At 43.4% G+C, this 26,058-nt stretch overlaps 1 protein-coding gene across 5 annotated transcripts in view; it reads left to right on the top strand.

Annotated features, from left to right (window-relative positions):
- ITGB4 (integrin subunit beta 4) overlaps positions 1 to 26,058 on the top strand; it is a 261,824-nt gene that overhangs the window by 92,616 nt on the left and 143,150 nt on the right. For all 5 annotated transcript variants that reach the window (XM_085616984.1, XM_085616983.1, XM_085616982.1 and 2 more), the window contains exons 5-9: positions 770 to 974; positions 1,280 to 1,376; positions 8,379 to 8,550; positions 8,726 to 8,989; positions 11,135 to 11,224. In XM_085616984.1, coding sequence (XP_085473110.1) covers positions 770 to 974; positions 1,280 to 1,376; positions 8,379 to 8,550; positions 8,726 to 8,989; positions 11,135 to 11,224 — 828 coding nt within the window. The remainder of the gene's footprint in view (positions 1 to 769; positions 975 to 1,279; positions 1,377 to 8,378; positions 8,551 to 8,725; positions 8,990 to 11,134; positions 11,225 to 26,058) is intronic.

Below are 26,058 nucleotides of genomic sequence, written 5' to 3'. Positions count from 1 at the left end.
GCATGCTGGGAACAGTAGATCCATGCTTGTTATGGGAATAACCAAACAAATACTAGAATGTAAAGTAGTTATCACATGATGTGAGGCTAATCGGATGCTATACATTTTGTTGATTGTGTAGGTTTGTAAGACCAAGGTACCAATTCTGAAAGGTGGTTCTGAAGCGCACTGGAAACTAATTAATTTCCTTCAGATGTACTGAGGTGGATTGAAATATTTTCTGGCCAAATATCACAGAAGATACTCATGCAGCTTACATACACTCACAATGGTATTCGGTGAGGCTGACGTAGATAGCACTATTGTAAGCAGAACACACATTTTTCAACCTTTTTCAATGCTAACGAATTAGAGAGAAAACATAGCTCTTGTAGTTGTTGTAATAGGCGTCTGAGAATTAGAAGCCAAGATTTAGTTTTAGTTTCCAGCTTGAGATTGTTACTTCTCATTCAGCTCTCTGCAGGAGGCAGGACCTCAACATGGCAGGAGATGAGTCCAGATGACCCTAGATGAGCAGCGTCAGTGAAAATGTAGGTGTTGATTATGTGTCTACAGAGGGTGTTCATAGTTAGCTATGTCCCCACTTGCAAGGGGAGCATGAGACAGTTTTCATTGCCCTTGGTGGTGGCAGGCAGTGAATACTGACCTGTATGTCCACCCATCTAAATTAGGTGCGTTGGAGTATCCTTACCGCCAACATATAAACCAGCCCCTTTGTCTGTTTCCTGCACTGATTGGCATGTCTCATAGTGTCCTCTTCTCTTTGCAGAGCTACGAAATTAATACATCTCTGCAGAAGACACAAGTGTCTCCTCAGAGAATGACCATGAGACTGAGAGCTGGCGAGGAGAAAAGCTTCAACATGCAGGTCTTCGAGCCCATGGAAACCCCAGTGGACCTCTACATCCTCATGGACTTCTCCCACTCCATGTCTGATGATTTGGACAATCTGAAGAGAATGGGGCAAGAACTAGGTGAGAGACGAGAGGCACCCTGCCCTGCGACTCTTTTCTTACCAAGTTTATCAGACACCATTGCATTGGCACCTTGTTGTTTGCTAGTTTGTAGTGTGGGGCATTGTGCTGAGTGGTGTGATCTGTGTGCGCAGTTTGATGGTCGTAGCCTATATGAAATTGGCTCCTAGTGGTCATATGTCAGCTCCTACCAACAACATCTAATCTGATGCATCTCTGTAAGTGTTTCATACACATAACGCTCTCACTCTCTGTCAAGTACCTCTTTCAAGTTCTTCAGAATTCTTTTTTTTCCCCTTCCTTAGCCGCTGTTGTCACCTCTATCTCCAGGGATTACACAATTGGCTTTGGCAAGTTTGTCGACAAGGTGACGGTGCCCCAGACTGACATGCGGCCTCAGAAGTAAGTCGTAGCCGTCCAATAACTCCAAATTATTGATTCTCATTTGGTCTCACTCTCTCTTTCTTTTTTGTGCTCCTTATCTCACTCTCTCTCACTCACTCTCTCTCTCTCTCTCTCTCTCTCTCTCTGTCCTGGTCTATCTCTTTCACAGTACCCATCCCATCTCCCTTCCCACTCCTCACTCCTTTTCACTACCACATTGTTTCTCCATTTCACTTCCTCTTCCTCCGCAGTGTGAATTTGCCCTTTCTCTCATTCCAAATGTCTTTAACTCTCTTACTCTTTACCCCTCCCTGCTCTTTAATGCACACTCCCCCACATTCTCACCATCATATTGCTCATCTCTCTCTATTGGTCTTTGTTCTCCCTTTCCTGTCTTTCTCCCCCACCTCTATGTTTTCGCGCTCTTGAGTTCACCTTCTATCTCCATTAGTGTGTTCGCACCCTTGTGCCACCTGTTATCATTCTCTCTTTACTACTCTCTCTCGTCTCTTTCTATCTTCAGTTGTTTCTCTGTTTTTCTATCCATGGATATTACTCTTCAATGCAAACACAAGGAAATGATGGACGGAGTGCTGAAACCTTTCAGACACTCACCCACAGTCACAGATCTGGGTTGAATCCATCATCGTTCTTCAGCTCACTTCGCCGCCCCAGTTCAGACATAGCTATATGCAAATCAGTCTTGACCCTGTGCCTCATGGGAACAGTCCAGACCGAACTGCCAAGTCAGGTATTCCCTGGACCAAAAACAAGCATCCTGGAACCGGTTTTGGGGTAATACCCCATATCAGCCAGGCTAGCTTGAATCCAGTGCCAAAGTGAGCAAGGGACCCACGTCTGGGCATACCCTGCCAACTTAGGGCGAACAAAGCAAACAAAGCAAATACAAGGAGATGATGGACGGAGCGCTGAAACTTTTCATACACTCACCTCTAATCACAGATCTGGGTTGAATCCATCACTGTTCTTTAGCTCACTTCGCCACCCCAAGTCAGACCCAGCTATATGACTGGGGGTGAGTGTCTGAAAAGTTTCAGAGCTCCGTCCATCATCTCCTTATGTTTGCTTTATTACTCGTCAGTGCCTTTCACTTTCTTTCTTTGCCTTACTATTACTTTGTCTTTACCCCTCTGTATATTTTTTCTCTATTAGAGATGTACATGTATTTTCCGTTTAACACTGGTGTTTTGATTCATAGATTGTGTCAGAAGTTAACGTTCCTTCTTTTGATTTACCTGGTCACTTTGAATTTTCCCAGCAGAATGAGACCCTTGGGATCATTTGCAGATTTTGACATTCCTGAACTAGCTGGTGAATTCTCCACTGTAGTCCTGAAAGTCAAGTTTTAATTTCTGCTTGTTAAAAGACTAATTACCCATTTAGTGATTATCCATCCATTTAAACATCCTATGAAAAATAATTGTATCACTTTATTGCTCTTGTCTGAATGCTCTTTATATAGCTTTGTCTTCCCCTGTTGATGGTCAGCCAATATAATATATACAACTACAACCTCTAACACACAAATATCATAAATATAAAATTAAAAATCTTTAATTTTGAAAAATAATATGTTAGAATCAGTTAAATCTTTTAAAATCCGAAAATGCTGACATTCAGAGCGATAGGTAGTGGTCGTTACAATTAGAGTAAGTATTATAATTAGGGCAAAAGGCTAAATTTAGGTTTATAATTATTATCAGTTGTGGGTCAACCCCTTAACAATTTCGACCAGGCACTAATACATTTCTGTGTTTGCCTCCTGGATGCCTTTTCCCTAATGGCACCACCCTGCCTTCTGTGTGAATTGCCTTCTTCTAACACCCTTCTTTCATGACTCTTTTTCCCTCTACACCATTTCTACTTACAACTTTGATTGTCAGTCCTTTCCTCTCTGTACGAACCATCCAGGTTTGCCAAAGGAAAAATTAGCCTGAAGCCTTTTCCTTTAACACCCCTTCCCCATCACTCCCTGCTGCTCCATCTAGTCCAGCTCCTGAGGAACATTCTTGTTCTCTCAAGATCCCACCATTCCCTCCCGTCAGCTCAGAACATTTATTCCAATCCACTTCCACCCAGCCTGCCTTCTTTCCTCTTCTGTTCTCCATCCACTCCTTTCTAACCTCCCTTTACCCTCAACTGCCCATTCTGGGCAGTCACTCACAGACTCACATCCCCAGTCTCCCCTCCACACCCAACCCGATCATGTTCTTCCACACCCTTCATTATCCTTGTCTGCCTGCAACCTAACCACAACCATTCCACCGCCCCTTCCACTCACTGCTCCTACTCCACTAGCTACCAACTATATCTATAGCAGCATCAGATTGCAGATTGCAGGCGATGAACTGGTACCACATTCAAGATCTGAACACTGACATGATGGAAAAAAGAACACCAGGAGAGGCACCGTGAGCAATACCGTCACAATCTCACTATTCAAAAATATCAAGCATTGAGAGGGGCCAAGAGCAAAACTCATATCGACTCTTCACAATAGGGGTTAGATTACAATAAAAGTTAGTATAACTTTCAAAATCTGAAGTGTGTCACCCGTCTCTTTCTTCAGTAATAAGTGACTAGACTTGTTCTTCATCACATCAGCCTACCTTGGGAACAACACATCCCGAAAAGAAGATATTCCTGAGGAATGGTGGCAATAAGTGACTCTCCCCTTGCCAAGCACAGCCGCTCACACAGTTCCTCACTCTCATTCCTTATTCTCTACAGACCACCTCCAAACAACGCTGCCTTTGTTGAAGCCTTCTCTGGCCATTCTTCTTAGCCTCTTCAAACTGATTCTATTCTGCCACTTCATCATTTGGTTTGATTTAGTGTAATCTCACTTGTGCCAAAGCCCTAATCAACAGCTGAGATGCATTACAAATCTGACACCTTATACCATGACTTACACAATCATCACGATTAGCCATCTTCATCAGCCATAAAGGATTAAACATCTAATAAACATATAGATACTGCGCCCACTTACTTGGAGTGACTGGCATGCATTTCGATTGATCATCATGTCAGCGTGGTTGACACAAACCATTAGGGAAGGTATATCTCTGACTTCGGCCAATGCATTGATGAAGATTGGTATTCTGACCTTTCCTAACAGACTCTGAATCCCATTCCAGCACCAGAGTAAGTGTAGCGGACGGACTACAGCCATCCTGACTGTCAGTCAATGGCTCTCTGGTGTATTTGATGGCTTAGCCCTACGTAAAGACCAGACCATTCCAATTTATCCAGATTGCCCAAATGATGCACCAGACACGTAGCTGCCTTCAAAGTCATGAACAATACTCTAAGTCATGTGCACTGGGGAAATGATTGGACGCCAGTAGGAGTATGGGCTACGAACTCAAGCTCAGAAAGCTGAGAGTTATTACTCTTCCAGACTGATCTACTCCTCACTCTCTTTGAAAGATCACTTTAGGCTCATCACAGAATTCAGACAGCTGGCAGCCATCTCTGCAGAAGTGGTCCCTTTCCACCGACTCGGTGACACACTAGTTAACCACCATGGAGAGAAAGCCCAGGACTGGACCACGTACCTCGCTGCCAGACACAGCCCTCTTTTACGATCCGCAATGGGGGCATTGTAGATGCCTTCCCCCGCTCACCCTTTCACGATTCCTACAGCTGGTCACCTCTAGCCAGGAGTAAAGCTTTCTGGCATACCTCTGCAAGGAATCGTTGTCCATAAAAACTGCTGTACTTGCAACTGCATTACTCAGTGCCTCCCTTCTCTCAGATCCATACTTTCTTTAGATCCCTGCACTAAGTACACATTTTGAAAATGAATGCAACATAATAATCTATTACCAATCTCTAGGGGTTTTATGAAGCTAAATTAGAGCATGTGTTAGGTGAGAGCGGTGGTTGGTAATTATTTATTTATCTGCCATTCTCCCGTACAAGATGAACCTAATGATAAGTAGTGAACATAAGTCACAATAACAGAAACTGGATGTTATGAAAAGCCTTTTCTTCTAATACTATGTCCCATTTAAATAAAAAATCATTAGGCCTTGCATCAAATGAAAGTCCTACATGGAATATTTGCTACTCATTGTTCTAGTCTGAATATTACTCCAGGAAACTGATTTATTGGCTTAGTAATGTGTGCATTCGTTTCTTGGTTGGGTTCTACACCACAATAGCCAAAGGTTTTCAGTCCAGCCCATCGCACAGTAAAGCTGGATTGTAATACTGCTCGCTCCGATTAAACAATGGACTTCGCTACTCAATAATCGTATCATCAAATTGATGTATTACGCCCCGTCCACCCAGTGCTCTTTCCAATATGGACATTTTTAGGATGGATCTGATATGTTTCATCCTAAAATATCCCAACGCACTGTACACCAATAGAACATGATGGCTCAATTTTTCGAACGTTCAAACACAGAATCTACCTTGTCTTTCATTAGTATGTTGGTCAGGCATGTGTTTCTTGCAAAATACCTGTCTAATTCCAAAATTCAGAGGAATGTGTCTGAATAGGTGCACACTTAAATATCTTTGTACTTTATTGTCTCAAACACCGATACGGAAGTGCTTTATGTTTTCATAAGTATTTAGTGCTTGCAGAAGGTCTGTACTTCTCCTTGGTGGTGTAGTGGATCTGGCTTTCCACAATTCTCACATCAGATTACTGTCAGAACCAGTCCGACTCTGCGTTCGCGATATATCTGAGCTACTTAATTCAGTCACTGATGCTGCACTATGTCGTTTGGGGTTCTTTACTGTATTTATTTCCTCTTGACACTTCAACAGAGTTTATTTTACTATGGGTCTCTATTTAGGTTCCCAGTGGGTTATATGCTTGTGCTCACCTTCTTGCGATAGGAAATTGCTGAGGTGCGTTTATCAATTCCTGCTATTTCTTTGTAAAGTGAGAAGCTTAGAATTGAGTGTGTGTGTCAGACTCAATAGTACTGAAGGCCGGTCTCAGGAGCTAGCCCTAACGAATCCTCTGGTAATGGACAACCAGCCAGAATTAATGCAATGAAAGGGCAGATGTCCAAGATACCAGTAGCCTAGATAGAGCCTGTGAGCAAAGTAGAAACAGGTAGTAGGAACTAGATTTGCAAGCAGTAGGACTACAGCTGACACCAACATTTGCGTAACTAATGTGTCGATTGTCACAGACTAAGGCACTGAGTAGATACAAATAATCCAGTTCATGCAAAATCAATGTTAGTTTCAACTTCATGACTGAGTGGGTGGCATTTCACTAAAGTTGAAACCCAGACGAACCAATGGCTCAGATAAACATCCCTGGATGGCCTGTCTGGAGAGCCACAGACAGGGGAATCTCAAGTACTCAGATTATTGTGTCCTAATCACTGGAAACAGATACCCTACTATAATTTTTCCATCATCCGCAGCTATAGAAGGAAGGACACTGCTCCTGGGTGTTGTCAAGACAGTGGGTACATACCTGGTGCGCTCTTCGTCCTTTTAACAGTCCGATAACCATTCAGTGACTCTGAGGCTTCAAATATAAGTCTGAAGTTCTCCACTGTGGCTCTGAGTCACTGGATGAAAATAGTCACATAGCTAGCATATGAAGGAGTGTGCTTGGAACTTTCTGGACCAGATAAAGGTAGGGTGACATGGAGCATCTTCAGCTTACGGTGGTAAAGCTGCAACCAGCTTGTCGCGTTTTTTACTGCTCCCATTTAGACCAGGCAGTAGAATTTGGTACCAATGTGTTTGCGACAGTAAATCACCTCTACATCTGCCATATTTATGGGCTATCTGAAAGTAGCATTAACAGAGAGTGTTGCTTTGATCAGAGCTTCTTTTTTTTGTGTTATGTGATTGTGACAAAGGCATGTAGCTTTGGTGTATCCTCACAGAGTAATGACTCACACAAGAAAAGGGAGGAGGAATTGGTGCATTACTACTCTTCATTACTCCAATTGTCCCTTCCTTGTCAGATATTTACGTTTCCGCCCTTCCTTCTTGGGAACGTTTTATCTATGATCATGATTTTGGCTTGTGGTTGGCCAGGAAGTGGTACACCTGGGGTTACCCTTTATGGTGATGCACTTCAGAAGGGGGCGTGGCTCTATGGAAAAGTATCCAAGGCTTAATGGGCTAGGAAAAGAAAATGAGTTATGAGTTGCCTGCCTCAAGGAGGCATTACTCTCCCCAAAATAGTAACTACTGGACAAGAAAGGGGGTGAGGGGGTAGTTACAGAAATGCAAAACTCTCCATCCACAATTAAACGTGATCGTAGTTCTTTCTGTGAACTTGAGCCCACCGCTATTGTCCTCAAGCTCCTCTATGTACTATTTTCTGCTTCCTCCCTTCATCCTTTCCCCTTGACTCACAGGGACACTACCTACAATATGATTTCTTGATGACTTCTTAGCAACCAGTTTCAACCACTCGAATGAGGAGGGTCTTCAGTGGCCAGGGGATTTGCTGTCTCCCCTAACTAAGTTTACAGTGCTTTACACTGAAGGATTTGCTGTTAGGGGACCTAAAATGGGCCCAGAAATGTATTATTGGGGACATTTCTGTGAGCATTTAAGTAACTGCTTACAGAATAGCCCATGTATGTTTTAGGTTTGGTTATGCTATTCTTCGTGTTCCTGGATGTAGTAAGGCCACAGACTTCTCTACCACATGTAGGAGTAACAACCCCAAATGAATTCAGCCCTGTTCTTCCCAGATGCGTACTTCACCTTTCTAGCTAAAAAACATGGCTTTTCTTGGTGGCTGTTCAATACCTGGGTAAAATGTCCTGAAAAGAGTTCTTAGAGAGTGTTTTTTGACTGTTTATTTGATAAAGTTCACATTCTCTTTAAATACGGCATTAAGTCATACTTATGCTGTCTGTTAATTTTAGCCAATATAGTGGAGTGTAGTTTTCCAGCACAATCAGGCTCTTCTGTAGGCATTGTTCTTTTGCGGATAAAAACACGAGAGTCTGTCTCGTACTTCACCTATCCTCCTTATCTTAATCTCTTGCACAGGTTGAAGGAGCCCTGGACTGGCAGCACACCACCTTTCTCCTTCAAGAATGTCATTCGTTTGACCAATGATGTAGATGAGTTTCGCACCAAGCTGATGAGTGAGCGTATTTCTGGCAACTTGGATCCACCAGAAGGAGGCTTTGATGCCATCCTGCAGACGGCAGTGTGCACGGTGAGCACGGCAGGCTGAGATGATGGGTGGTAATGCCCCACTTGATGTTGAGTTGGTATTGCTTCCCGAGACTTCAGTCTGTGGTAGTCCCATGATGTTAAGGCCAGCAGTGGCCCTCCTGTTATCTGCCAGTGGTCTGGACTTACCTTCATTGTATGAATTTCTCTTTTTCCAGGACCGCATTGGGTGGAGGGCAGACAGCACCCATCTCCTTGTGTTCTCCACAGAGTCAGCATTTCACTACGAAGCCGATGGTGTGAATGTGCTGGATGGGATCCTGACACGAAATGATGAGCAGTGCCACCTGGACAGAGAGGATTCCTACACCTATGACACTAAGCAGGATTACCCCTCTGTGCCCACCCTGGTGCGACTGCTTGGCAGGAAGAGCATCATTCCCATCTTTGCGGTCACCAACCATTCTTACACCTACTACGAGGTAAAAACAAGATGGTTACCAGATAGAGGGTAGTCATGAAAGAATAATGGCAGTGCATTCGCATAGACAGAGTGGGCATGGTATGGAATCACATGCAGAGGTTGGAGGTCAATGAAAGATAGCAAACCAGTGTTCAAGTGGGACAGCCCATGATGGAGCCATGAATAGGAAGTCACTAGGGAGATAATGGAAGCAGAATAGATAAATAATAAAAAGATGTGATATGTCACAGAGAGGTCGTAGCATAATTGATGGTGACAGACACGTAAAACATCACAGAGAGAAGGCAGGAAGCAGAGACTGGAGGCCAGAGAGAGGTGAAGGAGGCCCAGAAAACACGAGACCTCAGAGCGGTAAAAGTCCACTAAGAGTGGAAAAGACAGAGAGGAGGGGTGTTACAGTGAAATAGATCACAGTGGAAAACAAGAGATGTTACAAGTCACATGCAGACTAAAGTTCAGAGATAGGGCATGCCAATGAAGCAGTTAGTAAAGTGCAGAAACATCTATGGAAGCACATAATACATGTGGTCATGTGGAAGACTGAGATCAGGCAATAAAAGAAAGTAGAATTTACTGAGTGGGTAGATATGTGGTTGATTGCGGGCAGATAACTTACGGGTGAAGACCTGTATTGTAATTCCATTTATATAGCACTTACTGCCGCTAATGAGACACTGAAGTGCTCATTGACGGGTAGCAGGCAATTGTGGAACCCATAGTTAGTGGCTATTCCAGTTGTCCTTGATTATTGAAATTAGTCTTGTGCTACCAGGAAACTGTTTCATGCATTTCCTACAGTTTCTTTGTGGTAGATTAAGTTACTAAGAGTTCAGAGTCATTAGTGTGACCTCTTGCAAATTGAAAGTGGGACAAGAAAATAGGCTAGAGCAATGGTTCTTAACCTGTGGTCTGGGGACCTCTGGGGGTCCACGAAGCCTGCTCAGGGAGTCCACGACAACTTAGAAAATTAAATTATCTTAATAGATTATTAACGTGTTTAGAAATAAAGAAACAAAATGTAAAATAGAAATTATAAAATATTCTGTAAATGTTTAGGAATTTGAAATTTGAGGCTAAAAATTAAGTTAGTATCCTCAGATTGATTCATGGTGTCAATGAAAGTGCATCAAATAGTATATAGTATGGATGATGAGCGGCCTCAGTTGAATTTAGGAAAGATCCAATCCCTCCATTAAAGGAGAGCATGGGTACTCCGAAACATATCCTCAGTGGCAAAAGAATACAAGCTGAGTTATAACGGGGGGTTGTACTGTTGTCCGACAGAGGTAAGCAAGGGGATTTGAAGTTTCCAAAATGGAGAGAAAACATGCATGGGATTTAGAGACTACAGATATAGGGATTGAGCTGATTACCTTCTTCAAGAACCTTTTCATGACATTGCGAGAAAATGCTGCATTTAAAAAACATAATATGTAGCTGGGTCTGAAAAAATAAATACATGGTTCAATAATTACTTGCCATATGGCACCTTCGAAGCATGTTTTTGCCCCCATCCCAAGGCCTGTGGTTATCAGTAACCTTTAAGAATATCAGGAGCGCTGTTATTACAGTAGGGCAGTGAGAATGTGGTTGAGAGAGACTATGAAGTGACACAAGGCACAGGAGAAGATTTAGTTGGAGGTAAGTCTGAGATGGAAAGAGAATGTGAAGGATATGTTATGCTAGAGAGTTGTGGTAGAGAGTAAAGTGTTTCCCTAGGGTGATGTATTGTTTGACATAGGGAAAGAAGAAAATGTTGCTAAAATGTAGCCAAACAGAGTCTGAGCCAAAACGCATAAAACCCTGGCAATTCTGACACCATCCTTTTGTAGAGGAGACATTGGTTGAACCTTTTGGTGTGAATCACAAGAGTATGATGATTTGCTAGTGTGGGACATTTCTGTACTGAGCTAAGCAATATCCCAATATCTCTATCCATGCACTGCGCAATGTGATATCTGAAAGAGATCATGCAAATGGGTCCCCAGCTTCAGCAATTAGAAATTGTTTCTGCTAATGTCAAGCATTGGAAAAATAATCTGATTTTAGTAAGAGAAGTCTCTGTCTATTGCTCTCAGCGAGGAGGAAATAGGGCATTATGAACTCTCCTGCTAACTCAATTCCTTTCCATCACTTTTTGCAGAAACTTCACAAGTATTTTCCTGTTTCTGAGATTGGCGAGTTGAAGGAAGACTCCTCCAACATTGTGGATCTTCTCAAGATAGCTTTTGATGTGAGTCCCAAGGGTCTGATGCAGCATGATCACACCATGGGGGTGTGGAGAATCTACTCCAGAGCAAGATGTCTAAGGGGAGACATTGAAGGTTTCAGAATTTGGAAACTCTGTGTGGAGAAATCCCTCATGACTTTTCTGTAGTGAAATCCTAAGAGAGTGATTACGTGTGATCCCCCGAGAGTGTTGAGGTTCTTGGGGCACGTATGTTGAAGAGCACTTTAGGTGTTGGTATGATGGAGAATCCCATGGAGTGTTAGGGATGGAAAGCCTTTTAGGTGGCTATGTTGCCAAGTCTTTGGGGTATGTATGCTTGGAATGTTGAGGTGTGCCCAGTTTCTAATTTGTAAAAGAATATGTGCTGGGGCCCACGGCTGGTGCTATTGAATATCAGGAATGCAACATTCCAAAGCTTTAATCCACCACCTGACACTCCCTGCCCCTAAACCTGTATTTCCGTCTTTCTCTTCCTGCTTTGTTCCCAATTTTGTGTTTTGCTCCCTCTTGCTCTGGGTCAAAGTCTGATGTGGAAGAGGAAAAATAAGAAATAATTATTACGGGTCCTCCAAAATGAGGGCTAACGGGCCACACCTGCAATCACTAGCCAAAATTAAGCACTGGGTGTGCATATTGGGAGAGAGGAATGTTGCGAAGTCAGTTGGGATGAATACGTTTATTTATTTGAAGGTTTTTATATAATGGATACCATGCCCTATAGCATCAGAGCACTTTATAGAACACCTCACAAATCATTAAAAACTCATTATGTAACAGGAAATGCAAACTATACAAAATCATAAAAGGAAGGCTTTGAGCTACTTCATGAAGGCTAGTAGAAATGTTGGGGTTCAGATTTCCGGTGGAATTTGGTTCCAAATTCTGGGAGCACTACCTGTGAAAGACTTATTTAAAATACGTTCTCCGTCGCGCTGCAAACCCGCAATCCTAGAACAGAAGTGGGGGCTTGTGAAGATCTGCCATGTGCGATACGCTAACCCTGTCCTTACACTGTGATATTCTACAAACTGCCGCCGGCCGCAACCCTTCCGACTATCCAGCCATTCCCAAAACACTTGCGAATGGTAAGGCAGATCGCAAGCAGGCTAAGCTCACCTTTGGAGGACCGGTAGAGGCGGCGACTTGCCCCCCGAGGCCGGTGAACAGTCCACACAGACGGACCTACCTGAAATGCATGATAACAGCCTCCATGCCATACTGCTCGAGGTCAAATCCAGTCTAAAGTCTATTAACTCCAAAATTGACTACCTGTCTTCGTGCCTCGACTGAGTCAAGCAGCCAGTCGACACACACGAAACCCGCATCACGTAACTCGAGGCCAGGGTCTCGGAGGAGGATGACACAAGTGCGGAAAACCGGCAGCGACTTCTCAAGATGGAAAAGGTCCTGGAAATCAACCGCGCCAAGAACAAAGATCTTGAATCACGCTCCCGCAGAAACAATATACGCATCATTGGCGCTCCGGAGTCCACCGCAATAGCAAAAATGGAGGACTATCTTGACTCTCTGCTGCGCGAATTCTTCGGTTAAACCCTGTCCAAGCATTTCATCATAGAATGGGCGCACAGATCCCTTGGCCCGCTGCCTCCACCTGGGGCCCCTGCAAGACCCATAATAGCCCGCCTGTTAAATTACTGCGACCGTGACTCCATTCTTCGAAAAGCCAGAGAAATGGGCGAGGTCAGGCACCATGGCAACACACTCTCATTCTACCCTGACTTCACCCTAACTGTACAAGCGGCCCACAGGGACTTTCTCCCCACTAAGAAACTACTCCAACAGCTGCATGTCACATATGCTCTACTGTACCCTGTGAAGCTCCGCATCGACTTGGGCGGGAAGCCCAAATTCTTCACAGACCCGAAAGCTGCTCTGTCATTCACTAAACAGCTGCAGAAATCCCTTCCTCGGGCCAATCTACAATGTCCGAAGATGGCCACACCAGCGACAATGACTGAATTTGAAAGGCCAGTCCCCAGCCCACGCGGCCCAGGCTACAGACGACACCCCAGACAGAGACAGCCCTACTAATACACAAAAAGACGACGCCATACCTTACACATAAGTCAGCAAAACAACTGTTTGCCTACATGCCAAATGTATTCTAGGGTCCCTTACAGTTTCCGGATGTCAAACTGTTATAACCCAATGCATAATTGTACCTTGCCTTTAGTTCAATAGAGGTTTTAAAAATAAAAAAAAAGTAAGTTTTTCTTGAAATCAGGGATTTGAAGTAGAGGAGATTCAGGGCTTTGAAGTTCCCTTATGCTACTAGAGAGTTTCAATTTTTTGCCATGTTTTGCAAATGCTTGGAATGGATAATGTGCTAAACTATGCAGTCAACTTTAAACATAGTTCTCCTGTTGACGGGAATCCAATTTAGTGAAGTTAATAGGGTAGAGATGCGGTCAAATCTGTCCGCTCCAGAGGCCAAGAGAGCAGCAACATGTGGTCAAGCTTTGCATGGTGCACAGTGGGTTTTAGAGATGCCAGTGAGGATGGCATTTCCATGGTCCAGTCTGGAAAGTACCAGAGCATGTGAAATTCCATTTAGATCCTGGACAGGTAGAAAGGGTTTGATTCCCTGTACAAGTTTGAGTTGGTAGTTACTGTTTCTTGCTAAGGTACAAATATGTGGCTGTGAAAATTGAGGTGGTCCTCTAGTGTGAAACTTAAAGATTTGGAATTTAACAAGAGTGCAGGATAACAGTCAAGAATATTTGTAGAATATAGCCACATGGATGAAGATTTCATTACAATGAGAAGGAACTCTCTCCTTTGTGGTTAAATGTAAGATGATGGGCTGTCATCCAGGATTGTAGGATTGTTATGGGTAGAGGTCAGTCTAGAAACGCCTGCTAGAGATGAGACTTTCAAATGTTGTCTGCAAATTGGTGGTAAAATAATCAGACGTCCTTATTCAGATCACTCAACGATTCAATATAGAAACTGAACATGGCCAGGGTAAGAATGGAGCCATGTGGGATGATTTGAGAGATAGTGGCTGGGTTAGATAGTGCAAGGTCCACTTTAGTCACTTGAGAGAGGTTATCTAGGAAAAATTTGAACCACCTCAAGACTTTCTCTTCAGCGCCTATACAGGCCTATAGAAATATTACATTATTGACAGTTTTGAATGCCACAGATAGGCCAAGAAGGATAAGCATGCAGAAGTCGTACACTGTTCATGATTTTATGGGCATCTGGTGTCTCCATACTTCGTTTTTCTTTGAATCTAGATTGGAATTCGTCCAGCAGAGTGTCGTCATTAACACATTTTTTTAGTTGGATGTTAACACTCCTTTTTAGGATTTTTTTGGCAAGAAGGGGAGCCTAGAGATTGGGGGGAAGGAGGTAATTGTTGAAGTTCTCAGGATCGTTCACTCATTTTCCCTTAGGGGAGATACTTGTCCAATTTTTAAGCAGTCGGGGAATTTGCTTTGTTGTAGAGAGACATTAATAAGGTTGGACCAGTGTGGCATTAGCATGTTCCACATAGCTCTGGCATGAGCTGGGTGGGCATTGAGGAAGTGGTTAAATGGGTTTATTTTTTAGACAATATTCTGTAGTTCTAGCTGTGAGATGTCTCTAAAACTATCCAGATGTTTAACGATTCATTGCTTCCATATTTTTTATTTTCATGTCAAAGAAGTGTATAGTCTTCACATTTCTGTTCAGGATCCGGTATTACTTGAGTTTCATTTGGTTTCCTGGCTTCTTTAACAATCAGAAAACATTTTTCTGGGTCTCTTTTTGAGCCTTGGGTTGAAAAATACGCTTTTCATAAGATCATTTGACATCACAAAGAAGTTCAAGATTGCTCTTGGAGGGTATTTGTTGCCAGTGCATTCAAGTGATCTAAGAAGCTTCCTTTCATCAATGAGATCTGGGGATACCCATCCAAACTGGGATAAACTGGATTCCGAGGAACTGTTGCACCCATAGGCACCATAGGAAGAGAATGAGATTAGTTCTGGGTCAAGGACATGATTTTTGTCAGAAGTGGGTAGGAAGTTGTGTTACAGGGAGAATAGTCTCTCTGGAGTCCATTCTAGGTAAGGAGGGCCACAGGGTTTGGTAGGAAGTTACATCCTAAATCCTCGTTTGGTGTAGTCAAAATTTTGTTGGGCTGAAGCAGTGATTAATTTGAGCCGGAGCTTTCTGGTGCTGAGCATCGGCACTTAATTGGTTTCCGGTGCTCAGCACCCGGCACCTAATTGTCAAAACCACACTTAGGGCAGTCTGCCACAAGGTGGCACTGCTCATGTAATTTAGAGATGAGCAGTATAACAGTTGTTTAGGAAAACAATATACATTAAAAAATTACTAATACCTGCCTCCCCAGTTTTTCCTTTAGCTTTGGAGACCTAGAATAATCTGAACTGTTGCATTTACATGCAAGAGAGATGGTTAGTAGTTGTTTTGGCAGCGATGACAGGGACGAAGGATGGTGTAAGTTGCAGTGGCCTCCTGGTTAGGGGTGGGCGGAATTCGCGTAATCGCGTTACGCAAATCTCCGCGAAACGGTAATAAATCTCCGCGAACACGCAGAAATTTCGCGAACACGCGGAATTGCTTGTTCGCGATACTTTTTTCCTGTTCGCGATCGCTGTTTGCATGCTCGGGGTGAAATATCTCGCGAACACGCATATTGAGAACGCGAACAAGCCAAAAATTTCGCGAAGTCGCGGAATGCAGATTTTTGGTCAATTTCGCGTTCTCCGCGGAACGCGAAATTACCCAAATTCCGCAAATTCCGCGAGCGGAACGGATTTTACCGCCCAGGCCTACTCCTGGTCAGAGCCCTGGCACTTAATATTTTACAAATTCAGCACTGGGCTGAAGAGAGAGTTTCTCATCTTGAGTATGCTGGTAGTCAGCATGAAGAGCATTGATTTTTATAGGGCAGAAGGATGGTGTTACCCTGTTAGGGCGGAGTGGGTAATGAGGTATAGGAATGGTCCCATGAACCTATGACCCTATGAACAACGGCATTTGCTGAAGTTGCTGTTTGGTTACCTTTTTGAAGCTAAAGTTCTAACCCGATAAACCTCATGACTTGAGTCACTAGAACCAAATAATATATCAGAGAGCTGATACTCTGATGCTGATGCTGGGACTCCTCATTGACACCAGAGACTAGTCCACATGGGGAACTCATCTGCAGCAGGGGGTCCGCCGGTCTCCTCAGCCTAGAACCAGAAAGCCATGGAAATCTTCTTTGCATATACTGAGGCAAGTATGAAGCACAGTTGTGCAGAGACTTCCTTTCCAAATTCCTTCTCTTTGTTGGCTTAGATGGCTAGGACCAAGCGGGTATTTCCACAATAGTGATCCCATATAGGTCTGTATGTCAAGTTACCCAGAGAAAAAGTTGCATGCATGAAACACCTGTTGGCTTCTCATTAAGGCTTCCATACCCAAAGATTCTGGTAGTGTATTGTATACAAGAGATTACCTTGTTTTTTCCACTAATGATGTGGCTTTTTCAACTACCGGGTACTGGGGGAGACATGGCCTAGTGGCTCGAGCTGCTGCCTTTGGAACCTAGGGAACCAAGTTTAGATGTTGCCCTTGGAACTAGATTCAACATTGTGTCATTCTGGGAAAATCACTTAATCTTCTTGTGCCTAAATGTGTGTAACATTTATTTGTATAATATTTACTGGATATATTCGATCTTGTAGATCATCTCCTGACGTCTCGGGTATTTGTACAACTCTCCATTGCTTCAAAGCTGGGTTTGTGCTATATAAATAGCAATAGACAAATGCATATATTCTGGTTGAACAAGCTGCTGTAGCTTTGTTGGGGAGGATATATTGGGGGAGCTTTGTGATTTGTGTGTTGTAGGCATGAGCTGTTTAAGTAAGGCGGTGGCTTGAGGTGTGTATGTTTAGGGTACCTTGAGGCATGTGTGTCTTTCAGAGACCGGTCAGTTACATATGTGGGAAGCTCCCAGAGGTGCTTGTTTTGTTGAGCCTGCTCAGTGATATATTAAAAGCCCTTTATGTTGAATTGACCCTTCGTGGTATCTTGGGGAGCCCTATGGGATGTGTGTTAGCATGAACCTTCAAGTGGTTGTATGACAGAGTGAATAGGGATGAATATGCTGGTAAGTCCCATGAGGTAGATATGTTGTGCAAGCAATTGGGGTGTTTTTGTTTAATATATCTTTTTTAGGTATGCCCTGAAGAGACCTTTAAGGGGTCATGTTGAGGACCCTTTTGTAGGGTATGTACGAATACCCACTGAATGTTCATTGTGGAAAGCCCTCAAGATGTTTATCTGGGTATAGTTCAGATCTTTTAAGTCAGAGGCAAAGTCTAGGAGGTTTCATTATTGGAGATCTCTTTCCAAAATTTATATAAGGGAACACATCAGAAAGGTTAATAAAAAGGTGGACCGGAACTGATGAAAATTGGAGAGCTTTTCAGCCTAATCAGACGCGTGAAGCACCATACAAATGCTGCTATTTAATGCAAAATAATGGTTTTCTCCAGCTTTTTAGCTAAGGGAGCCATTCACCAGGTGTTTTAGCGAGGATTCCTTTCAGGTTACTAGGTGATTTTGAGGCTTTATTACTCAGGCACTCAGTTAGAGATGAGTGGTAAGAAACTTTGGCAAAAGTCTTGTGCATCCACCGCTCAAGCCTTCTCCCCTCATTTAGTGGCTGGCAGATGCAAGGTTTACTGATGTCAAACCTGCCACTGGCTCCATCATTGGGTAATCCCTTTCAGTGGCGCTTCTACCATTGGACATGGAGTTAGGAGTGTGGCCTTAGTTAGGACAGCCCTACCAACGCTATTTCAGACAGCATTTAGCTTGTCCGGGTCACCATGCATATCATGGTAGCCCCATAGAGGCAAAGAACAGAAATGTCCTCTACACTGTGGGAGAAAACTTCCCGTGCATCAGTAATATTTTTTTTCAAAAGCCATACCTGCATTTCATGTGGAAATATGGATTTTTCTGATCAGTTATGTCCCCTATCTTGGACCCCAACGGTTTCATGTATGAATCACAAGTACATGTATGTTCCCTCCAGTTCCAGTTATGAAGACGCAAACACATGTGCGTCCACCGTCAACATGTCCTCTCTCAGATCCGCCATGAATAGGCCGGATATTCCATTCCTAAGTATGAAAGGCCACCGGCTTTATATGGTTCACTTATGCCATTTTACAGTCCAGGCAAGTAGGCCCTGATTCTGTCATCAAGCTTTTCTTGCTTTCTGCCTCTGAAGCTCCAGTCTGAGCCTGCATCTGCGACCATGAACTTTGTCTCATTCCCTGCGCGGCTCACGAAGCCTGACATCAGCCTGTTGCCTGCCAAGAAACTGTATTTCACCTTCGAAATTATCTGCTCCGCTCCCTGCCCAATGCATTCCTGTCTAGTAGTTTAAGTAAACATTCTTCCAGCTACCAAGCAAGGGCCCGGTTTCTCTGTCTTTATGCAAGTAATTCAGAGCCCTGTTACTATGGAAGATTCCTGCCCTCGCATCTAGTGTAGACACTTAGACGCTTGTACACGCACTAACAGTCAGTATAGTCAGTATAGAATAAGATTCTACTCTAAGAGACCTCTCTTCTGGATAACATAGTTCTTTAAACATAGGATGTTAGATATGATTTGGGATTAGGTTGACTTGACCCTCCAGACTTCTGTCACCACACGTAGAGCTAAATGTCAAGTCCCCTTCACCCCCTAGTTGCACGTCAATCACACGTCATACTGCTGTACGCGCATCTCTGCCAAGTATTTCTGCTGACATTGCGAAATTATTTCATAGGTCCACCCATATGTGACATCACAACCAATGACGTTTCCTTGTTACTCCCAATTACGCCTCTTTCAGCTACGCATGTGAAATGTTATCTTTGCTATCAATTGTTACGCCTCTTGCATTTGCTTCACTGTAATGCCTATTGTATAAAAGTGATTAATTATCAATAATGTATGTACTTCACTTCCTGAACCTTCGTGGTGATGGAACTTGGAGCAACCGATTCGAATCGCCCATTGGAATAAAGCCCATTCCGAACCTCTAATACCACGGATTCTGCCTCTTATTTACTGAGCTATTTTTATTATGTTTCTGTATCAAATTAAGTCCCGGTAATTAAATTATTTACCACATGAATGGCGCCCGAACAGGGACACTTTCTCATCTCACGCGCCGGCGGTGCGTTGCAGGCCCGGTCTCCTGCCACAGCTGGACGGACAACAACGCGTACCAGCAGGATTTCCTGTATCTCCCTCCGGTCAAGCGGGGGCGACTGAGGCTGCGATCAACACCCAGACGAGGCGGTGAGAAGTGCGAAGTATCCCGACCAGAGCCTAGCTGAGAGAGCAGGATCCGAGGTATACAGAGGCCCACCAGGTTTCCGAAGTTCAGAAGTGTCCGGAGTTTTCGAGTCGAGTCCAGTCCGGTCCAGTTCAGAGTTCAGGTCCGTTCCGAGGCCTTCCGTTCCGAGCTACCCGGTGAGTACCATTACTGGGGAGGCGTTCTGGCGTGCACATAAGTTGTGCCGGTCCAGACGGGTTTGGGTACACAAATCCGGTCTGCACTGTTTCAGCAGTGTATCTGTACTGTTTAGCAGTATATCTAGTATATCAAGTATATAAATTCAGAATAATCCAGATAATGCCGAGTATTATGTTTAGTGATTAAGTTTTCTTTAGATCGCCGTCATCATTGTTTGCTCATCTAAATGTTAAATGTTAAATGTGTTAATACGTTCTGCATATTGTGGTATGAATGACTGTTCATTATCGTGTTTATTGTATTAAGTTTGTTCAAGATCAAGTATCAGATCAGTTCTCAATATGCCGCTCTTTTCGAAATTAAGACAGATCACAACTAGAAAAGGGGTACTCGAAGAAGCTGTTCCTATTCCGCCTAGGGACACTCCAGGGTACTTCATGTATCATAAACACGGCTTAGACGCTATATTATTTCTTGATTTATGGGTAGACTACACTAAGGAATTACCAGAAAGTCAGAGGTGGCCCGCAGCTGGGACCTGGGATGCAGAGTGCATCGTGAAAGTAGAGGAAGAATTATGGAAAAAGAAAGCTAGACAATCACAGAAAGACGCCATTGAATTATGGCGTAAAGAATCGTATAGACGTACAGAAAAAGCACGTAGACAGGAAGAGAAGAGTAAAGAGAATTCAAATGAAGTCCGAGAAAATCTATTAATTGAAGAAGGTACACGAGTGAAATCAGAACAAGTAGACAGACAAAGAAATGCCCTTATGAAGGGTATGTATCCCCTTCTGGCCGAGGGATTACCTAAGGCTACTGCGGGGATACCAAAAGACTTGCCACCCCCATTATTTCCAATAAAAGTACATCCCAAGGGGCATCCTAGAACCGCAGAAGATGTTTTTCTTTCCTCATATTTAGATGACGCAGCTCCCGAGTATGCTAACCCCGCCCCACATAGACCGTTGGCCGGGGAGGTTCAACGCCAAGATCCTGTATCTGTATCTCTACAGCACCAAATCCTGACACAAGTTCCGGCAAGCACATCTGTTTCCACATCTGTTCCTACAGCTACTTCTATAGCTGTGCCCACACCTATAGTTGCTGTATCGCGTTCAACGAATCCTTTCACGCCCGATACCCCAGACGGGGCTACGGGAGGTGCTACCAATATTTTTTCTACGCCACCCAGAATAAATAAACTTACCTTTCAAGAATCAGCACACCCACGTACCCCCAAACTCATAAATGCCCGTACGCTTAAGGAACTTCTTATAGATTGTAGATATGACCCTGTGCCCGGCAAAGAGGACGAAATGATCATGGCATCATTACGTATCAGACGAGCCGCGGTGTATTTAGGGAAGTTACCAGGAATGACTATGCATCTAGATAATATATACCATTTTGTCCAAACAGGGCGAGATTCTGAATGTATTAACAGAGCTATGGAATACCAGAAAGTGGAGATACAAGGGGAACTGTTACGTTTCCTTATTAACTGTGTGATCAGAAATCAAGACCGACCGGGGGTAGACCCGGAAGCAATGCAAATTCTTACCAGATGGAGCCAGAATATATCAGAAGGGAGACATGATAAGCAAAACTGTATAATAGCCATGTGCCGAAAGATCCGTAAAGAAATAGAACGCCTACACGAAGAGAGATTAGCGGTAGACCAGTTCGAACAAAGCGAGGAGGAAGGATCAGGACTGCCCACAGGACAGTCAGAAACCATAGCCTATGTAGGTAGAGGAAGATCTTGTAATAGTACTAGATGTTTTACTGACCCGATACGTCCGATATGTCCAGATAATAACAGGAATTTCCAAACACCTATAATAAATATAAGGTCCCCCGAGCATTCGTTCCAAGCCGCTGACAAATTACTGCGAGAACAAAGGGGTTATCATTTTCTCGATTCTATGGATGAACAAGAATTAGCCAGGTCAGCCGTTCATTGGGTTGACAGTCCCGGAAAGTATGATGATGATACCGTAGCACACACATTTTTGAATCTCACCCCAGATGAACAGCGTTTAGCTGGGATTTATATGATTCAACAACTTCTTATACTATATAAAAGCCAACATTCAGATCCTGGTCCCTTACCTGATATATTGACTGAATTACTCACGAATAGATGGAGAGGTTCAGGTACTAAGCTAATTAAAGAAATACTAGAATCCAGAAAGCAGTACATTCTTTTTGTATGTCCAGAACATGTCTCACTGCCCATCAAGGAAAGACCGATGTATTACATGGACAGACAGAATCCCTTACGAGAAGTACACCCAATAAAGGGCGAGGACAATCAGTTTAAACGTGTATTTGTATATACGCCCATATCGAAAATAGAATTGTTAGAAATGAAGAAAGTGGTACCCAGTCATGACAAAGACCCAGCGGGTTTCCACCGAGAAATTAAAGACATGTTACTCATGGGAGAGTATACCTATCCCGACATTATGACAATATTAAAGGTATTAATGCCTGCTGGCATTTATGAAAAACTCAAGGAAAAAGAGTGGGAGGTGGGAGACCAAAAGATAGACTGGACAGCATTAGAAAATGAAGAAAAGGCCCGAGGTCCGGGTTCGGGGCTTGGGGACAAAACTAAAGCACTACCAGGTTTACTAGTACAGGTACTGCCACGTTTATTAACTACGAAAAAGGAAGACTGGGGTGCAATTTCAGCCTGTAAACAAAAGCAAGATGAAGACACTAGTGATTTCTATGCACGATTTGAAAAATGTTTTGGTATAAATAGTGGTATAAAAGCAAGTAGCGAATCATACCCACATCTGTTTGTGACAAAATTAGTTGAAAATTCCTTGCCCCAAGTGAAGAATAGAGTATTAAAATTCGAGAGTACCTGGCAAGGTAACACCCCATCACAAATGTTACAAATGTTACAGTATCATCACAATAGAATTAGAGAGGAACAAGATCATGAACAAAGACGCATGAAAGACACGAAAATGAAAATGCTAGTCTCCCAGACAGTTCCAGCTGAAGGACATAAAAAGGGTACGACACATTCCGGTGATTCAGCAGGACCTGTAAAAGGGACATGCAACTATTGTAAACAACCAGGTCATTATATACACGATTGCCCAGTCCTGAAGCGTAATATCGCCACAGGTATTACAAAAGAAAGACCACGGCCACTTAGACAGGATCAGAATGAACAAGGAGCCACGCAGCATGCACAGTCCATGCCAGTTCCACAACAGTCTATACAGTTTGTGCCAGCTGCACCAGCGCTGCCTGTTACTGCCACACAAACCACGACACGACAGCTGTACCAGACCGCACAGTACGACTATCCTGATTATCAACGATACGCATGAACAAGCCTAGAGAGGGAAGTTGACTTACCCCTTATCGAGGTCCCAGTAGACCAAGAAGGACCTTATGTACATAGTGAATTATTAGGCCAAGATAGAAAATTTTTACTCGATACAGGGGCAAGTCGAACAACCATAAAACGTAGTGAAGTTCCAGGGGCACCCCTCTCAGGCTCACAGAATATTTCCCTTGGTTTTTCAGGAAAACCTATTGTTAATGAAGTATCACAGCCTCTTCCACTTACGATAGGACCCTTGACCAGAACTACAGATTTATTGCTTACTAAATCATGTCCAGAAAACTTGTTAGGTATAAAAACACTGAAAGCTCTAGGAGCTATAATATGTTGTTCTCCGGAAGGAGTAAGATTGTTTTTACGTGATTTCAAAGGTCACTATGTGTCTCGAGACATGGATCCCCGACTGCAGACTTTACCTACACATCTATGGGCACAAGGCCCTACTGATGTTGGTTGCATGAATATTACACCATATCGAGTTACACTAAAGGCAGGAGTGGTACTACCACGAATGCGACAATACAAGTTACCACCAGATGCTGTAGTGGCTTTACTACAAATCATTGACGAGCTCATTGCCCAAGGAGTGGTTGTAGAAACAGACTCCAATGTATGTAATTCACCGATAATTCCGATTCTCAAACGAACAGATCCGAAGGCCCCGCCAGTATATCGATTGGTTATTGATCTGCGCGAATTAAACAAGTGCATTGTGCCACAATTCCCTGTGGTCCCAGATATCTCGTCATTACTGACAGCTATTGATTCTGAAGCAACATTCTTTACTGTAATTGATCTCAAGAATGCCTTTTTCAGCGTCCCTATAGATCCGGAAAGCCAATACTTGTTCGGATTTAGTTTAAATGGACGTAGCTTTAAATTCTCACGCGCACCTCAAGGATTTACAGAAAGCCCCAGCATCTATAGCCAAGCACTGAAACGAGAACTCGACAGTATCCACATGCCAGTAAACACTGCCCTGCTTCAATATGTCGATGATCTGCTGATCACCGCTAGAAGCGAACCTGAATGTGAAAAAGCATCACTGACAGTTTTACAATTTCTAGCCGAAAAGGGGCACAAGGTGTCCCCTTCTAAGCTGCAATTCTGTGTCCAGCGAGTTGTTTATCTTGGACACTCGCTGTCCAAGGAGGGAAGGCAGCTTACACCCGACCGCATTCAGTTAATAGCTAACATGCCAATACCCAAGACACAAAAGGAGGTGCGGGCTTTTATAGGCCTCACTTCATATTGTAGGCAGTGGATCCCTCAGTATGCATTTCTAGCAAAACAACTCATTCAGTTGACAACACAGGAGGCAGCCACATCGACTGTTCTCCCTTGGACTCAGGAACATACACAAGCTTTTGAAAGCTTAAAGAAAGCTTTATGTCAAGCACCGGTTTTAGCAACACCATGTTACAATAAACAGTTTACACTTTTTGTTACAGAACGCGAAGGTACTGCCTTGTCAGTACTCACACAGGAACAAGCAGGATCACACAAACCGTGTGCTTATTTTTCTAGTACATTAGATCCCGTAGCTCAGGCTCTGCCTGCGTGCCTAAAATCAGTGGCAGCGACAGCTTTAGCAATCAGACAAAGCGATGCCATAGTGTTAGGACATCCATTGACAGTACAAGTACCGCATGCAGTAGAGGTTCTTTTGAATCGAACGCAAACACAACATTTAACTATAGCGCGACTTACAGGGTATGAATTAACATTGTTCCAACCACATATAGAAATCAGACGTTGTAACACATTGAATCCTGCCACACTTTTACCCGTAATTGGAACAGATCCACTAGCGCATGACTGTATTGACGTTATTACAATCACGACGAAACCCAGACAAGACTTGACAGATGTCCCATTGTCAGACCCAGACCTGACGTTGTACGTAGATGGTTCATGTATGAGGACAAGTACAGGGGAGTTAGTGGCTGCTTACGCAGTCACAACAGACACTGAAATCATTGAAACAAATTGCATAAATACCTTGTCAGCTCAAGCCGCAGAGCTCGTCGCTCTGACACAAGCCTGTATTCAAGCCACAAATAAAAGAGTCAACATATACACTGATTCACGTTATGCATTCGGAGTTGTACATGACTTCGGCGTGCTGTGGCGAGAGAGAGGTTATTTAACTTCTCACGGTGCCCACATTCAGCACGGACCCCTCATTCATGCCTTATTAGATGCAATACATCTACCCACTGCAATATCAATTATGAAATGTAAAGCTCATACGAAAGTTACTGATATCATTTCTCAAGGCAATGATCTAGCTGACAGAATAGCTAAACAGACGGCTCAAACTCAAACATCCGACATGACAAAGACAATAGTCCCGACGCCAACACATTGTATGACGATTAAAGATCCCGCTCTTGACGTAATTGACATACAGACACATGCTACTCCAGACGAAATAAAGAAATGGACTGAATTAGGAGGGATTCAAACGGACCAAGGATGGATGACGAAGGAAAAATCTGTGTGGTTCCTTCCTGATTCAATGGTCCAAGTTATTATTAACACTATACATAGTCCAGCACATCTAGGAGAAAAAGCTATGCTAGACAGCATCCAACACATTTGGTTCAATAAACATTTACGAGCAGCAGCTAAACAAAAAGTTCGTACCTGTATGATCTGTTGTCAGTTTAACCCAGGAAAAAGCGTTCCCGTAGAACAGGGTGGATTTCAGTCTCCTGATCACCCTTTTGAAGTCCTCCAGATGGATTATATCCAGATGGAACGATGTCGAGGATTCAAATATGTTCTCGTAGTTGTCTGTGCTCTTTCCCGTTGGACAGAGGCATACCCGGTTTCAGATTACACTGCCCCGACTACTGCCAAACAGTTAGTTCGAGAATTCTTCCCACGATACGGTTTACCACGTGCTGTCTACTCAGATAACGGCCAGCCGTTCTCATCCGAACTAATGAA

Source organism: Triturus cristatus, chromosome 7 (genome assembly GCF_964204655.1).
Source record: "Triturus cristatus chromosome 7, aTriCri1.1, whole genome shotgun sequence".
NCBI lineage: Eukaryota > Metazoa > Chordata > Amphibia > Caudata > Salamandridae > Triturus > Triturus cristatus.
The sequence above is the reverse complement of the archived record's forward strand: the minus strand, read 5'-3'. Positions and strand labels throughout refer to the sequence as shown.